At 38.0% G+C, this 17,476-nt stretch overlaps 2 protein-coding genes across 3 annotated transcripts; one reads left to right on the top strand and one right to left on the bottom strand.

The window, feature by feature from the left end:
* The first annotated feature begins 2,285 nt into the window (after positions 1-2,285).
* Positions 2,286-7,273, top strand: LOC121782591 (clathrin interactor EPSIN 1-like). The gene is made up of 11 exons (XM_042180493.1): positions 2,286-2,525; positions 2,623-2,674; positions 3,339-3,418; positions 3,534-3,612; positions 3,760-3,843; positions 3,949-4,094; positions 4,194-4,405; positions 5,001-5,138; positions 5,893-6,089; positions 6,259-6,634; positions 6,790-7,273. The coding sequence occupies exons 1-11, from the start codon at positions 2,485-2,487 to the stop codon at positions 7,002-7,004; spliced, it is 1,620 nt and encodes a 539-aa protein (XP_042036427.1). The 5' UTR covers positions 2,286-2,484; the 3' UTR covers positions 7,005-7,273.
* A 42-nt stretch (positions 7,274-7,315) lies between these two features.
* Positions 7,316-13,980, bottom strand: LOC121782996 (piRNA biogenesis protein EXD1-like). 2 transcript variants are annotated; one of them, XM_042181023.1, is made up of 10 exons: positions 13,812-13,980; positions 12,876-13,069; positions 12,148-12,279; positions 11,999-12,049; positions 11,330-11,426; positions 10,604-10,650; positions 9,745-9,961; positions 8,423-8,552; positions 8,026-8,068; positions 7,316-7,655 (listed from the first exon to the last, which is right to left on the bottom strand). In XM_042181023.1, the coding sequence occupies exons 1-10, from the start codon at positions 13,855-13,857 to the stop codon at positions 7,572-7,574; spliced, it is 1,041 nt and encodes a 346-aa protein (XP_042036957.1). In that variant the 5' UTR covers positions 13,858-13,980; the 3' UTR covers positions 7,316-7,571. The 2 variants fall into 2 exon arrangements, with proteins under 2 accessions (XP_042036957.1, XP_042036958.1); XM_042181024.1 differs by having other exon boundaries at positions 12,876-13,051; positions 13,812-13,976.
* Between the last annotated feature and the right edge of the window lie 3,496 nt (positions 13,981-17,476).

Raw genomic sequence — 17,476 nt, 5'->3', positions numbered from 1 at the left:
AAATCAACTCAATTCGAATTATGTATACTAAATTTAACTGTAGATATATTTCCATAAATATTAAAAATAAATAATAAATTTTACTATTTTATATTGCATACGATAGTTTTAATATACTAAAGGGTTATAAAAAATATGTAATAAATTAATGTTAAGTTTATTTATTTCATTACAAAGAATTTAATTTTTAAAATACATACTCCGTAGTAAACATAATCCAAAAAACAAAAGTCAAAATTAGAACCTACTAATTTAAGACATAATCGAGCAAAACACCCAAATTGAAACTTTTAAATATTAAATATATATTTAAATCTCAATATAATACCAAAGTAGTACATTAATACCCAAAATAAAGCCCAAAAATTATGGAATACATAAATTAATAAACCCGCATCCTAAAAGTGGCGTCCCTAAAAGCCTACTAAAATGATTACATAGTTTTATAAGTACTAAAAGCCTACTAAATATTAAACAAAAATTTCAAACAATATACAATAAATTAATAATATTCTAAAACCCTAATGCAACATGCGACGCCTCCATCTCTCTCAAGTTTCTCTCTCCCTCCCTCCTTTCTCCTACTCCTTAACCGGCGGCGGAAATCATCTCCCCGGCCAGAGCACCGCTCCTTCTTCCTCGCCGGCTCTCCTTCCACACAACCTCGCCGCTCGTCCCGCCTGTCGCGTTGCCTTACCCGCCGCGCCGTCGCGCATTCCTCCCTCGCGGCGCTGCTGCCTTACTTGCCATGGTTGCCGCCTTTCTCTCCTTCTCGCTGTTCCACCTCTTGGCCACCGGCTTGTGGACTCCTCCATGCCACCCAACCGCCGTCGCCGGTCACCAACCCCTCTCTCTCGTAACTCTCAGGTATCGGGCTTGCCGGCGTGCGAGTCCAGCCGCCACCGCCGTCGGCTCTCCTTCTCTTTATTCCGCTTCCGCAACCGTCGACCCTCCTGCACCACCTCCGCCGCAGTAACCTATCCAGCACAACAACAACATCGCCGCTTCCCTTCATCTCCGACATCTCTCTTGTCGCCTCACCCGCCGGCTGTCGCCGGATTCCAAGCAGAACCAAACCTGCTATACTGCAATCACAAAATTAGTCCACAAAATGCTGATTCTAGTCCATCTATTTAAAAGTGTTTAAAATCTTCTTCAAGAAGTTTGCATTTGGTTGGACTATTTGAGAAGCCACTATTGCTCCATAGGAGCTGCCTTTTTTCTATTCAATGTTGTCATTTCGCAAAATGACCAAAATGGCAAACAAAATAGCTTCACAATTTTCCGCCAAAAAGAGCAAATAAGTCTTTTCATTAAACTGACACTTTAGATTATGATAGATTTGATTGAGGTCGGAGACTAATATGAATGGCTGTGATTTAACAATGTGACAGACCAATTGAATATGGAGAAAGTAGGTATATTAGTAAAATTAAAATGTAAAGAAAAGAGAAAATCAAGTACCATCAAAATTACAATAAAATTTCTTTACCAAAAAAAAAACAATAAAATACGGGATACTTATATAACTTATTATTACTATTATTTGATAGAGGAAAATAACTCAATTTACTGGGATAACATAGAAAAAAATGAGGTATCTATTTCCATGTCAATTTCAATATCACTACAAAAATGTAGAGTAACATTTTGTATGAAAAATTACTACTAATATTTACACCTCGAGAACAAAATCACCAATAGCAGAGATTACTCCTTATGACATTGGCATTTCCGGTTGAAGCCTCTATTTAATTTTGTTTTAGATGTAATTCTTATATCATAAAAAATATTTGAAGAGAATTACATCTCAAGACATAAAAACTTAATATCCAAATATTTGCATTGACTTTATATTGACACCGTTCATAGTATTTCTGTCCTGATTAGTCGGGTTTCAGGTTTGGATACTCATAGAGTCATAGTCATAGGATTACATGTACATGAAAGAAAAAATAAGTTGGATATTAATGAAGTGTTATATATTTCTCTGTACCATAATAAGAGTTACATTTTACCACAATAAGAGTCACAATTCTCGTTTACCATAAATGGTAGACATGTCTCATATTTTCCTAACTCACTTCATTCATACTTTATTATAAAATTAACCTAAAAAAGTAGGCTCGATATTTTATTAACTTTTTCAATTCACTATTTTTTATATTTCTTAAAACACCTGTCCACTTTAGAGGTGACTCCTATTGTGTGGGGCACACGGAGTAATTAATCAAAATTGCTAGCATATATTTTATGCAAATGCTAAAATTGGTTTTTGTAATTGTATGTTGAAAATGAAAACTATACTCGAAAAACATATAAATTCACACCTCAATCCCCTAAATCACATATTATCACTACATTTTACTTAGTATATGCTGTCGCTTCATCGATTCGCATTAGTTCAATCGATCCGTTCAATCCGCAGATCTTATCCAGTTAAAGAATTCGATCAGTGTATCTCGTATTCCAGCAGATCCAGCCATGGATTTCATGAAGGTGTTTGATCAAACTGTCCGTGAAATGTATGTGGTTTATTTATCGATTCTAAGATTCAAGTATTTAGTAATCTCGCACTGTATAAGGATGCCTCATTCATTTTTTTTTCGCGTTTAAATGCAGAAAGAGGGAGGTGAATCTGAAGGTGTTGAAGGTTCCAGAGATAGAACAAAAGGTAACACTAATTTGTTCAAGTGATTTCGTCGTTTCCTGAGCTAAATTTCGTTGGTTAATTGTGTTTTGGGATGTATCGGCAACGGATCAATTAATTAAATTGGAAAATTCAGCTTAGGTAGTAGATTGTTACTGTTATCGGTATCGTGGGACTTGAAACATTGGATATCTAAACTAGTTAATTCTTCAGATATATTGAGGTTCTTCTGATGATAATTTAAGCAGGACATTGTTGGTGTTAGCAGTTGACTTCCTTGTATTTATGTTGTTTTCTTATCAAATCAAAGTAGTACTAGTAGTTTTTTAATGTTTGGTAAATGTGGCCAAAAGCTGATGGTGAGAAAACAAGGATCCTTGATCATCTGGCACTATATAATGTAACCTAACACTAGATTTTTGGACCACGTGTAATTCTAAGGGGCCTCAATGTATTGAGTACTTAGTCTAGCTCATATGTTTAGATTTTATGAGTTTCTTCTCATGAAATATCACCATTCACCATTGTAATTTGAACTTTAGAAAAGTAGTTTAGACCTGTAGTGATGAGTTAATACCATATTCAATTGGATTTCTATCAAACATGCATCTTTTGCTGCCAATTACTATTGATTTCCAAAAATCAGCATCTATAAGATCGTTTTTTTTACTTGTTCTTTTTATTTTAGGTTTTGGATGCTACAGATGATGAACCTTGGGGTCCTCATGGCACGGTGTTGGCAGAAATAGCACAAGCCACAAAGAAATTGTACTTCCTATTCTTTTCACTTACAAAATTATCAGAAGTTGGCTATTTTCTCGTATGCTTTAAACTTCCTCGTCTGTTTTCTTTGTTTTCTCTCATCTGTTGGCATATTGTGCAGCACTGAATGCCAGATGGTCATGAATGTCCTCTGGACAAGACTGACTGAGACTGGCAAGAATTGGCGTTTTGTCTACAAGGTACCAACATCAAATTTTGTTCAGGGCAAAATGAACAAAACGTTTTATCATTGTTCTTTACTTTTAGTTTCTTCTCTGAACTTTTTGTTTCCGAATTATTGCCTTTGAGATCTATGAAGACTAACTTCTTAATTTTTCCAATGCTAGTCATTGACCGTTATAGAGTATCTGGTGGGACATGGCTCAGAACGTGCAGTTGATGACATAATAGAACATACTTTTAAGATATCTGTAAGTGTCTTCAGTCCTGACCAACTATTACTAATGCACTTGCTAACATACGAAATGATCTAGAAGGCTATTGGCTGATAGAGGTTTTAAGTTTTATGTTTCCAGTCTCTGGCAAGTTTTGAGTATGTGGAACCAAGTGGAAAGGATGTTGGGATCAATGTGAGAAAAAAAGCAGAAACTATAGTGGCTCTTCTGAATAATAAAGAAAAAATGCAGGAAGTCAGGAATAAAGCTGCTGCAAATCGTGATAAGTAAGTTTATGTGTGAGGTCTAATTTCTCATTTATTACTTCTTATTATTTTTCTGTCTGTTTGTTTTGGGGGTGCATGAACTTTGTCATTGCTTGCTAGGTATGTTGGACTTTCTTCATCTGGTATAACTTTCAAATCCGGTACAGCATCGTTCAGCTCTAGCTCTGCTAATAGTGGGCGATATGGAGGTTTCAGTAGCACAAAAGATAAAGAATCATTTAATGTTGGTTATAAGGAGGATGAATTTGGTGAAGATAAATATGGAACGATCACTAATTCAAAAAAAAGTCATCTCTTAATGGCAGGTTTGTGTTGTTTCATATATTGCTGTGCAATTTAGCGTTTTAGCTCACAATTCTCCATCATTTTCTGTAAGAATTGCAACATCTAAATAATATCACAGCTTTTCTTGTTTTTTGAGTGACCTACAAATTCAGACATCATTTTATCATCACTGGTGCTTGATTTGGAGGAGGACACCAATTTCTTCATATATGCTTTATTCTTCATGACTTGATCCATGTGAAATGTTGCATTTGTGTTATTAAATGGATTTTAGCTGATTGAAATGATGACGAAATTCTAACTCACAGAAACTTTCCCTTTTTATTTTGTGGATACGCCTTTTCCCCCATGTGCACATTTTAGCCAATTTATCACTGCCAAAATATTTTTCATTATTTTCTTCCCAGGGAGTGCAGGGCTTTTCAGTAACCGTTTCCCTCTTGATTTAAAGGATCTTCATTTGATATACTACTATATAATGGGATTATATTTTGCACAAACTCCTTGGACATTGAGTTCTGCACCCTGGGTTTCATTTAGTTTAAAATTTAGTCATTGCTCATTTTGCTTGATAGGGCTCTTGCTTTCTTTTCTCTGAATTCCATGATTATTGCAGCACAGCTGAAGACTCTCAGGCCTCTAGTGCATCAAAAACCAGCAAGCCAGATGAATATGTTTCAGTTTCTTCACAAAATACATCTTCAAACACATATGATGAAGATTTTGATGATTTTGATCCTCGAGGGACGTCAGGTGCCAGTAAGTATCAGTGCTTTAAGCTCATCTCTTCCTAGATGCATTGCCTAGACTTCTTTCTATTTTTGTGGGAATGACACTTCTCCTCCACGTTCACGGTTTCACTTGAACATGGAAGTATGGAACTAAAGAATGGACTTATATGTGTGCTCACTCGCTAACCTCCACACTTCTGATATTGAACTTAGTCACCTTGGATATATTCGCTGAATTATATCACTATGATACTAAGCTAACTAGTCAGGCCGGTTCGTATCACTATTTTGGTGGGCTAACTCATCCCACATCTTAGGTCAGAAGAAATAATTGAATCGCTAACTATAAATATTTGATGAATTTTGGTCATTTGATTTAAACTTCTTATCTAAATTATAAAACATATAATTTCAAAAGTTACCTCTAATTTTTAATTTAGTATATGAGGTAGACCGTAGACATGAAATTATTTGCATGACATCAATCAAAGAAATAGCTCTTAATGTAATTTGGTAAGGTGCGGTGGCATAATAAGCACATGAAAAGACTAGATATGTATTTCTATGATTCTATTGACACTGGCACTCGTACTTCTCAGTGCTACTGATGTATAAACCTCTGATGGCTTCCTCTCTCACTGCTTAGTTTCTCTAATATGAGGTTCTGAATGGTTATTTTGATTAGAATTTGTGCATGAGTTTGTTCGCCTGCCTTGAGAAAGTTACGCTGTTCTAGTACAGGTATTAGTGTATTATCTTTAAATGTATTTCCTGTTTAACAGAACAGTCTTCGGGAAGCCAACAAGTCGATCTTTTTGGACAAGATCTTTTGGGTGACTTCTTGGATGTCCCTGTATCTGTTCCAACAGATAAGTCTACTTCCTTGGACAATGATCCATCGGAGGTTGATTTATTTGCTGATGCTGCTTTTGTATCAGCCACTCCTCAACCAGCTGCAGAGGAAAATCCCGAGACACAGGTAAAGCTATCATTTTATTTCAGCAAAGGGCAAGGCACCTAGTTTATCAGTTTCATCTCTATTTTACAGGATTAGACTATTTATTGCATTGTTTGAGTCTTGAAAATGCATAGACCCCCCCACCCAATCCAGCTGATTAACCTTGTTCTGGTTCTGGGCCTTTCTGCAGTTTGATGTCGACGTATTTGCCTCTCAGCCAGCCCCTACTCCTGCTGTTTCTGCACCAATGGATTTTTTTGCTGCTCCTGATCCAGTTGGCAGCAGAGCTTCAAAATCTGATGGAACAAGCAGCATTTCCGATCCATTCGCTAATGTTCCAATGAACAATTTTGATGGCTCTGACCCATTCGGTGTCTTCACTTCTCATACAGATCCTTCATCAGTGGTATCTAACCAGAGTTCTTCTAATCAAGGAAGCAATGGAAACATGAAGGGATCTTCTCCTGAAACCTCTGCTCCCCCACCCAAGAAAGAATTTCAAGTCAAATCTGGAATATGGTCTGATTCTCTTAGCCGTGGATTAATTGACCTAAATATAACTGCACGTAAGTACATTGCATCAAACTCCAACTAACACTCTTGATCTTTGTTTATCGCTATATATATCCAACATTTTGTTGTTGTACTTGACCCATTCTTGAAAATTTCAGAATGTTGAAATCCATGTGATTAGTTATTGATGGTGATGTTTGTATTGTAGCTAAAAAGGTTAACCTAGCAGGTGTGGGCATTGTTGGTGGGTTGAGTGATTCATCAGAAGACAAGGGAGCTTTGCTTCCGTTTTACATGGGCGGACCTATGGGCAGTGGGCCTATGCTCGGTAAATCGGGGGTCACATTGACATCGACAAATGACAACTTCTTCTCAAACCTAAGCAGCAGCCAACACAACCAATTTGGAAGTTTCCAAAAATGAGTTATTTTTCCTCAAAACTGCCTAATATTTGTTTGCTACATTTTTCGCTGTCAGGGAAATTGATCAACGATTGGGCTTTTGGCGCACGTGAAGCTTCATGGAATGCTAGCCGACGTAGTGCACTGATTGCCCATATTGTTATTGTGTGTTGCTATTACAGAAATTTGAAAAATATACATGTTATATCTAGCAGATATTTCTACTGCGAAGTACTATATGCCATTTAATTGGTGCTTGTTATACAAATCAGTGACATTTTTTGTTGTGTCGTTTGGTCCTCTCTCCCTCTCAAATCCTAAAGACACTCAACATTTTCTGAATTAGTCCAGGCAATTTCACTATAAAGCATGCATATATTAGTGAATATTTATATGACTTGAAGGATTAATGCAGAAGATTAATATGCAGATGAGTTTAAGAAGTTGAAACGGCAGGGAGGGTCCCAGATTCATGTTTGGTCTAGCATCAGTACAGCCGGACGACTACAAATCATAGTAGATGCAACTAGATTTGCTTTCGCCCATATTTTTCACAAGCACACGTTCCTTACATTGATTACACCGAGCTCTAGTGATAGTAGACATGTAGCATTTTACCCCTTAGCATTGCTTCTGCCTTTTTCACCTGCTTAACCGAGCCAATTATGAAGGCCTGCACCAAAGCCACACGAATTAGCTAACATAAAAGGTTATGCAATTATAGAAAACGAGCACCCTGATACATCACAACATAAAAGATCTCCTAGGGAACTTTGATAAAGTTTTGTTTCACAGTTGATATAGTTCTAAAGAAAAAGAAGAATGCATGGAAACAATAGAGGGGGGTTGTATTTTGTTTCCTCAAATGCAACTGGTGTGGCCTATCTGGTTAGCATCTGTACCATTATTCATTAAAGGCCATAACAATTTTTATTTCATTTAAATCTTGAATAAGTTTACTACAACAGAATTTCCAACTGAACATGAAAAGATGTAAGAATTTACAAGATGGCATTTACAGTCACAGTAAGTGAAATACCAACCTTGTCTGGAGGACCTTTATCACCTCCAAAGAAGATTTCAGCGCTGCAAAGACACATCACAAGGAAGGATGAAATCGAACCCAAGTTTCACCCGAACAAGAGAGATAAGCATTTACAGAAACAGGAGTGACTAGTTTCTTTATTTCACAGCTAAGTTAATTGACATCTGAAGGTGCTAATACCATAAGCATGCCTAGATTACTGTAGGTTTAATTTCACAAAATTCTTCGGTACAAATTTTAATTAACTGTAAGTGCATAGACCGCCTATGTTGTAAATAACTGGACCCATGACCATAAGAATTCGATGTTGAATACAGGACGTAGGCAGGATGAGAATTCAATGCCATCACGGATGAAACAAAAAGTGAGATTATAACTTGTCCAAAATTATATACCTGCAACATTCCTTTATTTCCAGTATGTTAGCTCCTCGTTTTCCTATTATGCATCCCATCTTTCCTGGTGGAACATCAAGAACAGATAGGATTTCTTCTTCTGAAGCTTGTTTATCAGCAATCAGAGTTTCTGCAGTATTGAAAAGCATGTATAAGATAACATACAAGTGTCTCCCAAATATACATATAGTATTAAAAATGCTGATAGTACCAAAGGTGAATTTTATAATTTTACCAGATCATCCATTAAAAACAAAAATTGCAATTCCCCCAAAAAACCTATAATCAATCACTTCAGCAATTTTGACCTAAAGTTACAAGCCATGCAACTCTAACTCATGTCTCAACTTAGTATGACATTTCAAAACCTGACAATATTAATTAGCCACAAGACTGGTATATGACATTAGTAAGTTGGGTAAAGCAATACAGCAATTGCACTGCAAAATTAAACATCCAACAAAGTATTAAGTCTGTGACACAGCTTTATGAAATACAACCATATCTACTTATAATCAACACAATCACGTCGCACGCCCATCATATGTATTCTGAATGATACACGGCCAGTACTGAGCCCACCTAGCCTTATTCATATTGGATAATAGTAAATACTAGGATCTGTCATATACTTTCTGGTATTATGAAGCTCAATTACCAGAGCTATTAAAACGTACATTTGAGGAACCTTAGCGAATTTTCAATTTTTTATACGCTAACATTTCTACCTATTATTAATCCAAATTCATACATTTCATAACAATGAGCCTTAGTAAATCACAACAATGCTGATGAGTAATTATCAATGTTATCAAATGGCGGATATGGCGGCGCCATGGCGCTATGGCATGGCGTTCAGTGGTGGAAACGCCATAGCACCATGTCGCTGCCATAGCACCGCCATATCCGACATTTGACAACATTGCATGTGTACTGTATTTAGGAATGGGGCATTATGCAAGAAACATGGAGGTTAGAGTTGTATTTTATACTTTATTAATTGTTTAAAGTGTTTTAAATGTTATATTTTAATTATTTTCTAATTTCTGAATTATATATAAATATATAAGTATTATTTTATTTATTTAATTATTGACCGCCATATCCGCCATACTAATACGCCATATCCCTGTGGCGGTTTTTAGGCGAACCGCCATAAGCCGCCATACGAGATTGATAACACTGGTAATTATATATTCTGTGGCAATTCATGGTGTTATAATTATAGTATGCAGTTCATGTCTACATACTTATCCACCCATCTATTAACTTCTTAAGAGATAAAGAAAACACAAAGCTTCCAAGATATCATTAATAAAAACCTGGAACAGGAGGCAGTGCTGGCCAATCTGCAAAATTATTATCATTAATGCAGAAACAGCGGCAGTAAAGTGCACCACGAACTGCAAGATACCACAAGGATCTCTCATTTAACCTCTCCACCATCTTATGGTAGATTAACAGAAGAAAGCGAACATCATCTGCAGCTGCTCGGACCATTAATTCAGACAATGGTCGATATGTCCAGAAGTTGGGATCCTGGGAACAAAACAACTTATTAAGACTCTAGCAAGCACAACAAACAGTTTATCATTTAACTATTGCAGAGGGGGGCTTTTTTTCCAAATAAGAGACTTTTTTTCCAAATATCTAAGTGTAAAACCAGCAGAAATTGGTGAATTATTTCAAATTTAGCTAGAATCTCATCCTGATCTGCACATTTGGAAGGGCTTAACGTCTTGCAGAATGACATGGCCAATGCAAATACTAGATGGAAGAAGTTATAAGTTATAGTTCTGAATATTTTAAAGTTATGCAATGAAGTGCAAAGTTCGGCAGTATTGTTGTCATTCTGCATGATTGCATCCAACCCAAAATAAAAATAAAAATAAAAATAAAGCATTCAAAGGAGCTCAACATTTACTTCCAACAACCTAAGTGTGATGTCAGCAGAAGTGAACATTCTGAAATTCTACTTGAAATGGCATCAATGTATCTAACAGAAGTAATTGCAAAGAGGTAAAGTAGCTTAATAGTTTACTGCAAAGATTCTGCGATACACATAATATGAAACACATTTAGCCAATTAAATAATAATGCACACCCATCAATGACTGATGAAGAGAAGAACATATTTTAGTTCCATATTAAGTTAATCAACTAGATCAAGAAAAAACGAACCTGCCTCAAGAGAATGCGAACTTCTTCCTTCTCATCATATGATATTCCTGTGTCAAATTACTCTTCAATTAACATACTCACAAGGTACGTGAAACGAAAAATATATGAGGTGACACTCAGTAAAAGGTCCAAAACCGTGAAAATAGCAAGCTAAAAACAGCTCAAATAAAGCATAAAGAAATATATAAAGGCATGCAGGATGAGTTTTAAAAAAACTAGATCAGGCTTATACAGTTATGCAACAGATAAAACTTCACAAGATCAGCTCTTTCACACTTTTTAGTCAGTTTTGATACACTTGAATCAACGTTCATACAATAACATTTGCTATTAAATGGCTACCATAGTTAATAAATTGAATAGAAAGAAATTGGATTTGGCCCAACTAGTATGAACAAAAATTGGAAAGAGGGTAATCTACTCAGGTTCCATCCTAATATCAATCGATCTAACCTTTTCAAATGTATTCTTAGAAGATATACACATAACTTATCCATTCACCTCATTTATATGGAGTATAAAGTTTCCTAAAAATGACTGCATAACAGGATTAGTCTACAGCTTGACTGCTCGAGGCATCAGACCCTCACTCTTATAGCCTTTCATCCGCATCAACATATATTTACAGAATAAATACCGACTAAATTTTGCAACAAGTAATCCACCCTCACAATGTTACAGTTCAGAAAGTGTAATAAGGGTAACAGTGCAGAACAAATCAATTACCCCCAAACTGTGGGTCTGCAAGCAGGCCAACAAATGATATGTAGTCATCTGGCACTTTTTTCTGCCCTTCTTGCTCCTTGATCAAAGAATATGCAATCTGATTGTGAAAAAAGGGATAAGAATCGGATTGTCATTAAAATCTAGCAATTGAATTATGATAATGTGACACTGCTTTGCAACTCAATTCGCCTGCTAGAAGAAAGCTGCCCATGCAAGCATGCATACAAACATACATCACCAAACTTTTAAGTAGATATTGAGTCCAAGAAGCCCGGAAGTAATGAAGCTAATATATCTAATTAAAACTTGACAGCCCATCAATCACTAAAAACGATTTAAGTGAAAAGGGAAACAGATGTTGATGGCACAAAAATGAGACCAAAACTCTTCAAATAAATGAATTAACACGTCAAGTTAAGAGGATTAAGAGGACTATTTGTAGATAAAAAAAATGAACTACATTATCTACATAACAATAAGTTTTTGTATTTTCTGACGATTGATAAGGAGAGTTAGTAGTAACTGTTTCCTTTTCCTAGCTGAGAGTTCATGTGCCTTACCTGCTAATACAATATAACCATACAGAATATAGATTGAGGGTGATGATAGCCATTACTCACATTATATCAATTAGTTTTTTGACATCAAAAAACAAAGGGAAGTACAAACCTGGGTGTCCACAACATTATGCAACTTAATGCCAAACTGAAAGTATAATGCCTGCAACATACAAAAGGACGTATGAAAAACATTATATAAAACATTTTGGGGTGCATGAAAGTGGAAGGGAGGAGCAACAAATGCAATCACCAAGAGACCTCACTATCCCGTTTGCAGTCGTGGATTACTTTAGTGATGTAGCTAGACTCAAGTGCAGGCTTACAAGCTTTCACAAGTGCCTCTCCACCCTCAATGGCATCAACTAGGTATATTGCATTTGGAAAAGCGAGCTGCATAGTAAAATGCTATTAGTGAGAATTACATAAGCCTCACTTGTGAGCTTCAGCAGCAAAAGAGCACAATGAATAAAGTTTCTCTCTAACAACAGCATTTCTTTAGATGAACAACTGGTCGGCATTATTAATCATATAGGAAACTAGCTCAGAAAATGAAGCCCTTTGTTTGGTTTAGAAGGCAGAGCAAAGATCCAAACAGTCACACTGTAATAATCTAAATCTAGTGAGAAAGTTTCAGTGATTTCAGCTATAATGCTAAACTTTTCCAGGTAACCAGGAATACAAGCATGAAGCAACAACATGGTACAACCACTTAGTCGGAGTTTTTGTTTTTCTTTTAAATTATTACAGCTAGTTAACATAAAAAAATGAGAAGAAAATCAACGTGTGTCATTAACGTAGTTCTATGACTAGACCATATGCATTAACTTGACAAAAGTCGGGATGAGGATATTATGAAATGTCAATCACGCACATAAATTTACAACTCAGTTGGTCAAAGTAATATTATGGAAATATATATTAGAAATCTGTTCTTGTTTTCTTTTCAAATACAAACACATCATTTTAATTCGAACTAAAGCAAGAACCTGCATGATACAAAGCGTCCCCTGCCGACAAAGATCAGCCCCCTCACAATCGAAGCCTATGACCATTTGTTTCTCAGGTGAAGGGTGCAGGAATTCTTCCGGAAGTTGAGTTGAATGGGTGACAACATGGATAGGAACTGAAGGGCCACATGTTTCACTGTTTAAGGATTTGTCACCTACAAGTAGAAAAGTCACTTTTGAAAAGGAAATCAGATGATTTAGGAAGTTTTTGCTGGAACGGCTTGCCCATAGCAGCATGTCATGCATTTACATAAAACAAGGCACTATCTCGTCAAACTTTAGCCTCCTACTATTTCAAACTCAAATATCACTTCCCTATACCACTATCGCAATGCATTTGAAAAAGATGCTATAGCGATTATCGGGATCGAACACAAATAGAAAGACCACACAAAATACAACCAAGCTTCTGCTCTTCAACAACATCATTATTTACTAGATCAGAGGACCAGCAACTTTCACTTTCAAAAAATGAGCAACCCGCACTATATTACTAAACAATTTTTTCAATAATTTCAACTCCTACTGACAACAACACAACATTTATGCTTCTATTAACGTTTAGTCCAAATTTCCACAAAAACATCGCCCCGCCAACAACAATCCATGGCGATTACAAGAAGCAAAATCTCAAATGATCCAAACGAGCCGCAACCGCAAAATCAATCCGCCTATAGCATCACTTCTCCCGATCAAATAAAACGCCTAAATTTTGAAATACACAAATCTAATAATACAACGAGCCGCACTTCGCGATTAGCTCCAGAATTCAGCTGATTAATCAGATTAGAGTACCGGTTTCAATCAAGCGATAAACAACCAGTGAAATCAATGCAAATGCATATAAAAATTAGCTACGAGCATCAAATCAAATTAAACACAAAATATTTTAAAATTTTGGAAAGGGAAATTTACCTGGATCCGGAGGCAGAGGAATGTGGGTCTTGGGAGGGGACGCCATGTCAGAATTTTGGAAATTCCATCTGGATTCAGCGTCAATTTTAACACATAAACTTCTTATCACCTCCGGCTCGTTTGCGTCCGGTTCTGTACAGTTCCATTATGAAATAACCATCTTCGAGCGATTTCGAGTTGATGTGTTTATTTCCAATTTTCTTGTAGCACACCTACACATGACCTTTAAAAGAAAATTATAGCTACACGTGTTTTTTGTGCTTTTTTAATTGTATGCCGTATTTAATGTTAAAAATCAATGAATATGAGTAGGCATGCTTATTTGGTTGAGTCGACTTCTAACCGATTGACATGTTAACCGAAATTGGAGTCATGCCGACATTGGAATCAGAATCGGAATCGAAATATTTTCTGTTAGTATAAACCAATCGATTCCTGATTCTGCTCAGTTAATCGATTTATTTAGGGGCTTAAGTGCTTAACACTTTGGAGAGTAAACCTTGAAATTAATATAGTTGAATTAACTTGCTGGAAAAAATAAACAATTACTAAAAAAATATACTAAGGGTCTATTCTATATACTGAATTAGAATTAAATAGGAATTGTAATTCTACATAATTGAATTAGAAGGAACTGAATGATGTAATCGATATAAAATTAAATTTAAAATTTGAAAAAATTATATAATGTGTATGTATGTTAGTGTGTGTGCTAGTGTGTGAGTGAAGCTGTCCAATTTTATAACTAGTTGAAATTCTAATTTCGATTTTTGACATGATATTAAAATTGTAGAATTAAGAGGAATTGAAATTATAATTCAATTCAAACTTCAAATATTTTGGGGTACCAAACACTAGTTTTTGAATTGAAGGTTCCAATTTCAATTTCACAAGCCTAATTCTATGACACTGAACGGGGCTAATAATTTTTAGATTATTTTACATAGACAACTTACTCTACTAGGAACCTACTGATTTTATATTGTTGTATTTATGGTTTGGTAGCTTCAACTGTAGAAATGATAATCAACATTATTTCCTCTAGTAGGGCTAGCATCATGGTAAATTTCAGTGTTTACTGATTTAAAGATAAATGTCACTAGTAATGATGCATCACCTCCAACTGTTTAGAGCATCTCCAGTGGCGGCTAGCCGATTCTCGGCACTAGCCGGTTCGCTCGCCGAACCATTGGAGTCGGCTAGCGCCTAATCGGCGAAAAAAATCGGCAAGCGGACGCCGATTCTCGGGCGCTGGCCGATGCGCTCGCCGATCGGCTGGCCGTCATTGTAGGCGGGCGATCGGCGGGCGATCGGCGAGCGATCGGGCATCACTTTTTTTTTAATTTTCGAAACACTATATGTATGCGATTTGCACGTCATTTTCATTCGCATCGCTTGTTTTAACGAGTTTTCTCTCTCACTTAATTTCTGTACAAGAGCAATAAAGCAAAATGGAGAACAACAACGAGGGGTTTCCAGTGACGAGCGGGTCTCAAACTCCCACGGTACCCGTGGGAGGTGGATGTGGTCCGATGGCCGGGTACTACAACATGTACCCTTGGCAGCAGATGATGCCCGGGATGGCAGCCGGGGGTAGTATGCCGGGATGGCAGGGGATGCAGGGCGGGCAGGGGGGTACCGGGGGATGCAACCTGGGATGCAGATGATGCCGGGGTGGCAGCCGGGGGGGACAATGTCTATCGCTCCAGTTTTTGACTGCTTCTTCGTACACATCGACCCTATCGGAGACGCAGTTCACTGGGTGTGAGACTTTCTCCATAGAGGAGTTAGGGATAGATCTCGAGGATGCGGACACTCCCGTTCAACGGGGGGAGTAGGGCGGGGTCGGGGCGCACCAAAGAAGAAGAAGGGCAAGGGGAAGGGCAAAAGGGTGGTCGGCGAATCGTCGCAGCCGGCTGATGACGACAGCCCGGCACGGAGGAAGTGGACGGATGCGGAGAACGTCGCGCTATCCAAGGCTTGGGTGAGTGTTTGCGATGACCCCCTCCATTTGAACAATCAGAGGATTGTCAACTTGTGGGCTAAAATATCAGCAGCCTACAAGGCATTTTGCCCGGAGGGGAGGCCACACAGCGGGGAGGAGTGCCGGAAGGGGTGTGACCGAATCAGGGCTACGGTCTCCCGAATTTCGGGCTTGTACACCAACGCCCTCCGCATGCAGACCAGTGGCCAAACTGACGAGGACAGCAGGAGGATAGCGGAGAAAGCCTTCCCCGTGCCCGGGCTTTATAAAGAGTTCACCTACTGGAACTGCTATGAGGTCCTGATGGACTCAGAGAAGTTTCGGGCAGGTGTTGATGCTGGCTGGCCGAAGAAGCAGCGACTGAACTATGTCGGTGATTACAGCGGCGGTTCCCACGACCTCCCCGAGGATGTTCAGGAGTTCCCGTCCCCTCCATCGTTTACTCGCCGCACTCGCCCGGTTGGGCAAAGGCGGGCGCAACGGGTAGCGAGGGGGTCGCCCAGGGTCCCAGGAGGTCCAGTCGGCATCCCCCCTGTTGGCTCGTCGCCAACCGAGCTCGCCTTCTTCGCGCGTCAACAAACGCGGGCTCAGATGCACAAGATCTTAGCTGAATGGAGGGTGGTGGCAACTGACCCCGTGGAGAAGAGGTTTCTTCACTCAATGCTCGAGAGTATGCGGGTCGATTTGGATGCCGCCGCGGCACGGTTGGGGGGCTCAGACGCGGGCTCAAATGCCGCAGAGGTGGGGGTCCCGGATAGCGGCGACAACGACGGCGACGACGGCGAGGAGTGAGGCGGAGGCGGGGGGGGCTCGTGTGTGGAAGATGGTTTTTTTTTAAATTAATGTAATTTTTTTTATATTAATGTAATTTTTTTTAAATTAATGTACTTTTTTTTAATTTTACTATTATTATTGAATTTTCCCGTATCTGTGTCGTAAATTTAATTCCGTATTTTTTGTGATTGTTAATTATTTATTTTTTATAATTTTGTTTATTGTGGCTAGCCTATTGCTTGTCCAGTTGCTTGTCCTGGTGATGTGGCATAAAGAGTTTTTAGTGCAGATGATGTGACGGGAGGAGCTGTGGCTAGCCTATGGCTAGCCCTAAAATCATTGTGGATGCTCTATGGACTTAATGGCTAAAATATAAATATTTCAGCAACTTTAGTTTTATACAAATCCACCTATTATAATGTTAATTTTTTTTTAAATTGCTAACTTATCAATGTATTAAAAATGTAAACATAATGTATTAAAATATCATCTTAAGTTGTATGTTGATATTTTATTACCATTGTGTTGATATTTTTAATACATTACATGTAGCAACTTAAGAAAAGTTAGGAAAGGATGAAAGCCCCCTATAATTGTATGCTAATCATAGATATTTCATATAGTTTTAATTTTTTTTTTTTGGAGAATTGAGTCCTCATTCATTTATTCATCCCCTATAATGTATGCTAATCATAGATATTTCATATAGTTTTAATTTTTTTGGAGATTGAATCCTCATTCATTTAGGACGGTGTCCACTATGGCATGGGGGACGTCGGCCCTATAGCCCGCGTCTCACGGGCGGGTGGCGGGCTGGCCTATAGTGGAGGGCGCGGGCGCCGACGGCGAAATGCGGGGTGGTAGGTTGGGCGGACGGGCATCAGCCCGCTCCGGGGCGGGACGCAAA

Source organism: Salvia splendens, chromosome 20, assembly GCF_004379255.2.
Source record: "Salvia splendens isolate huo1 chromosome 20, SspV2, whole genome shotgun sequence".
Taxonomy (NCBI): Eukaryota; Viridiplantae; Streptophyta; class Magnoliopsida; order Lamiales; family Lamiaceae; genus Salvia; species Salvia splendens.
This window is presented reverse-complemented; position numbering and strand designations above follow the sequence as displayed.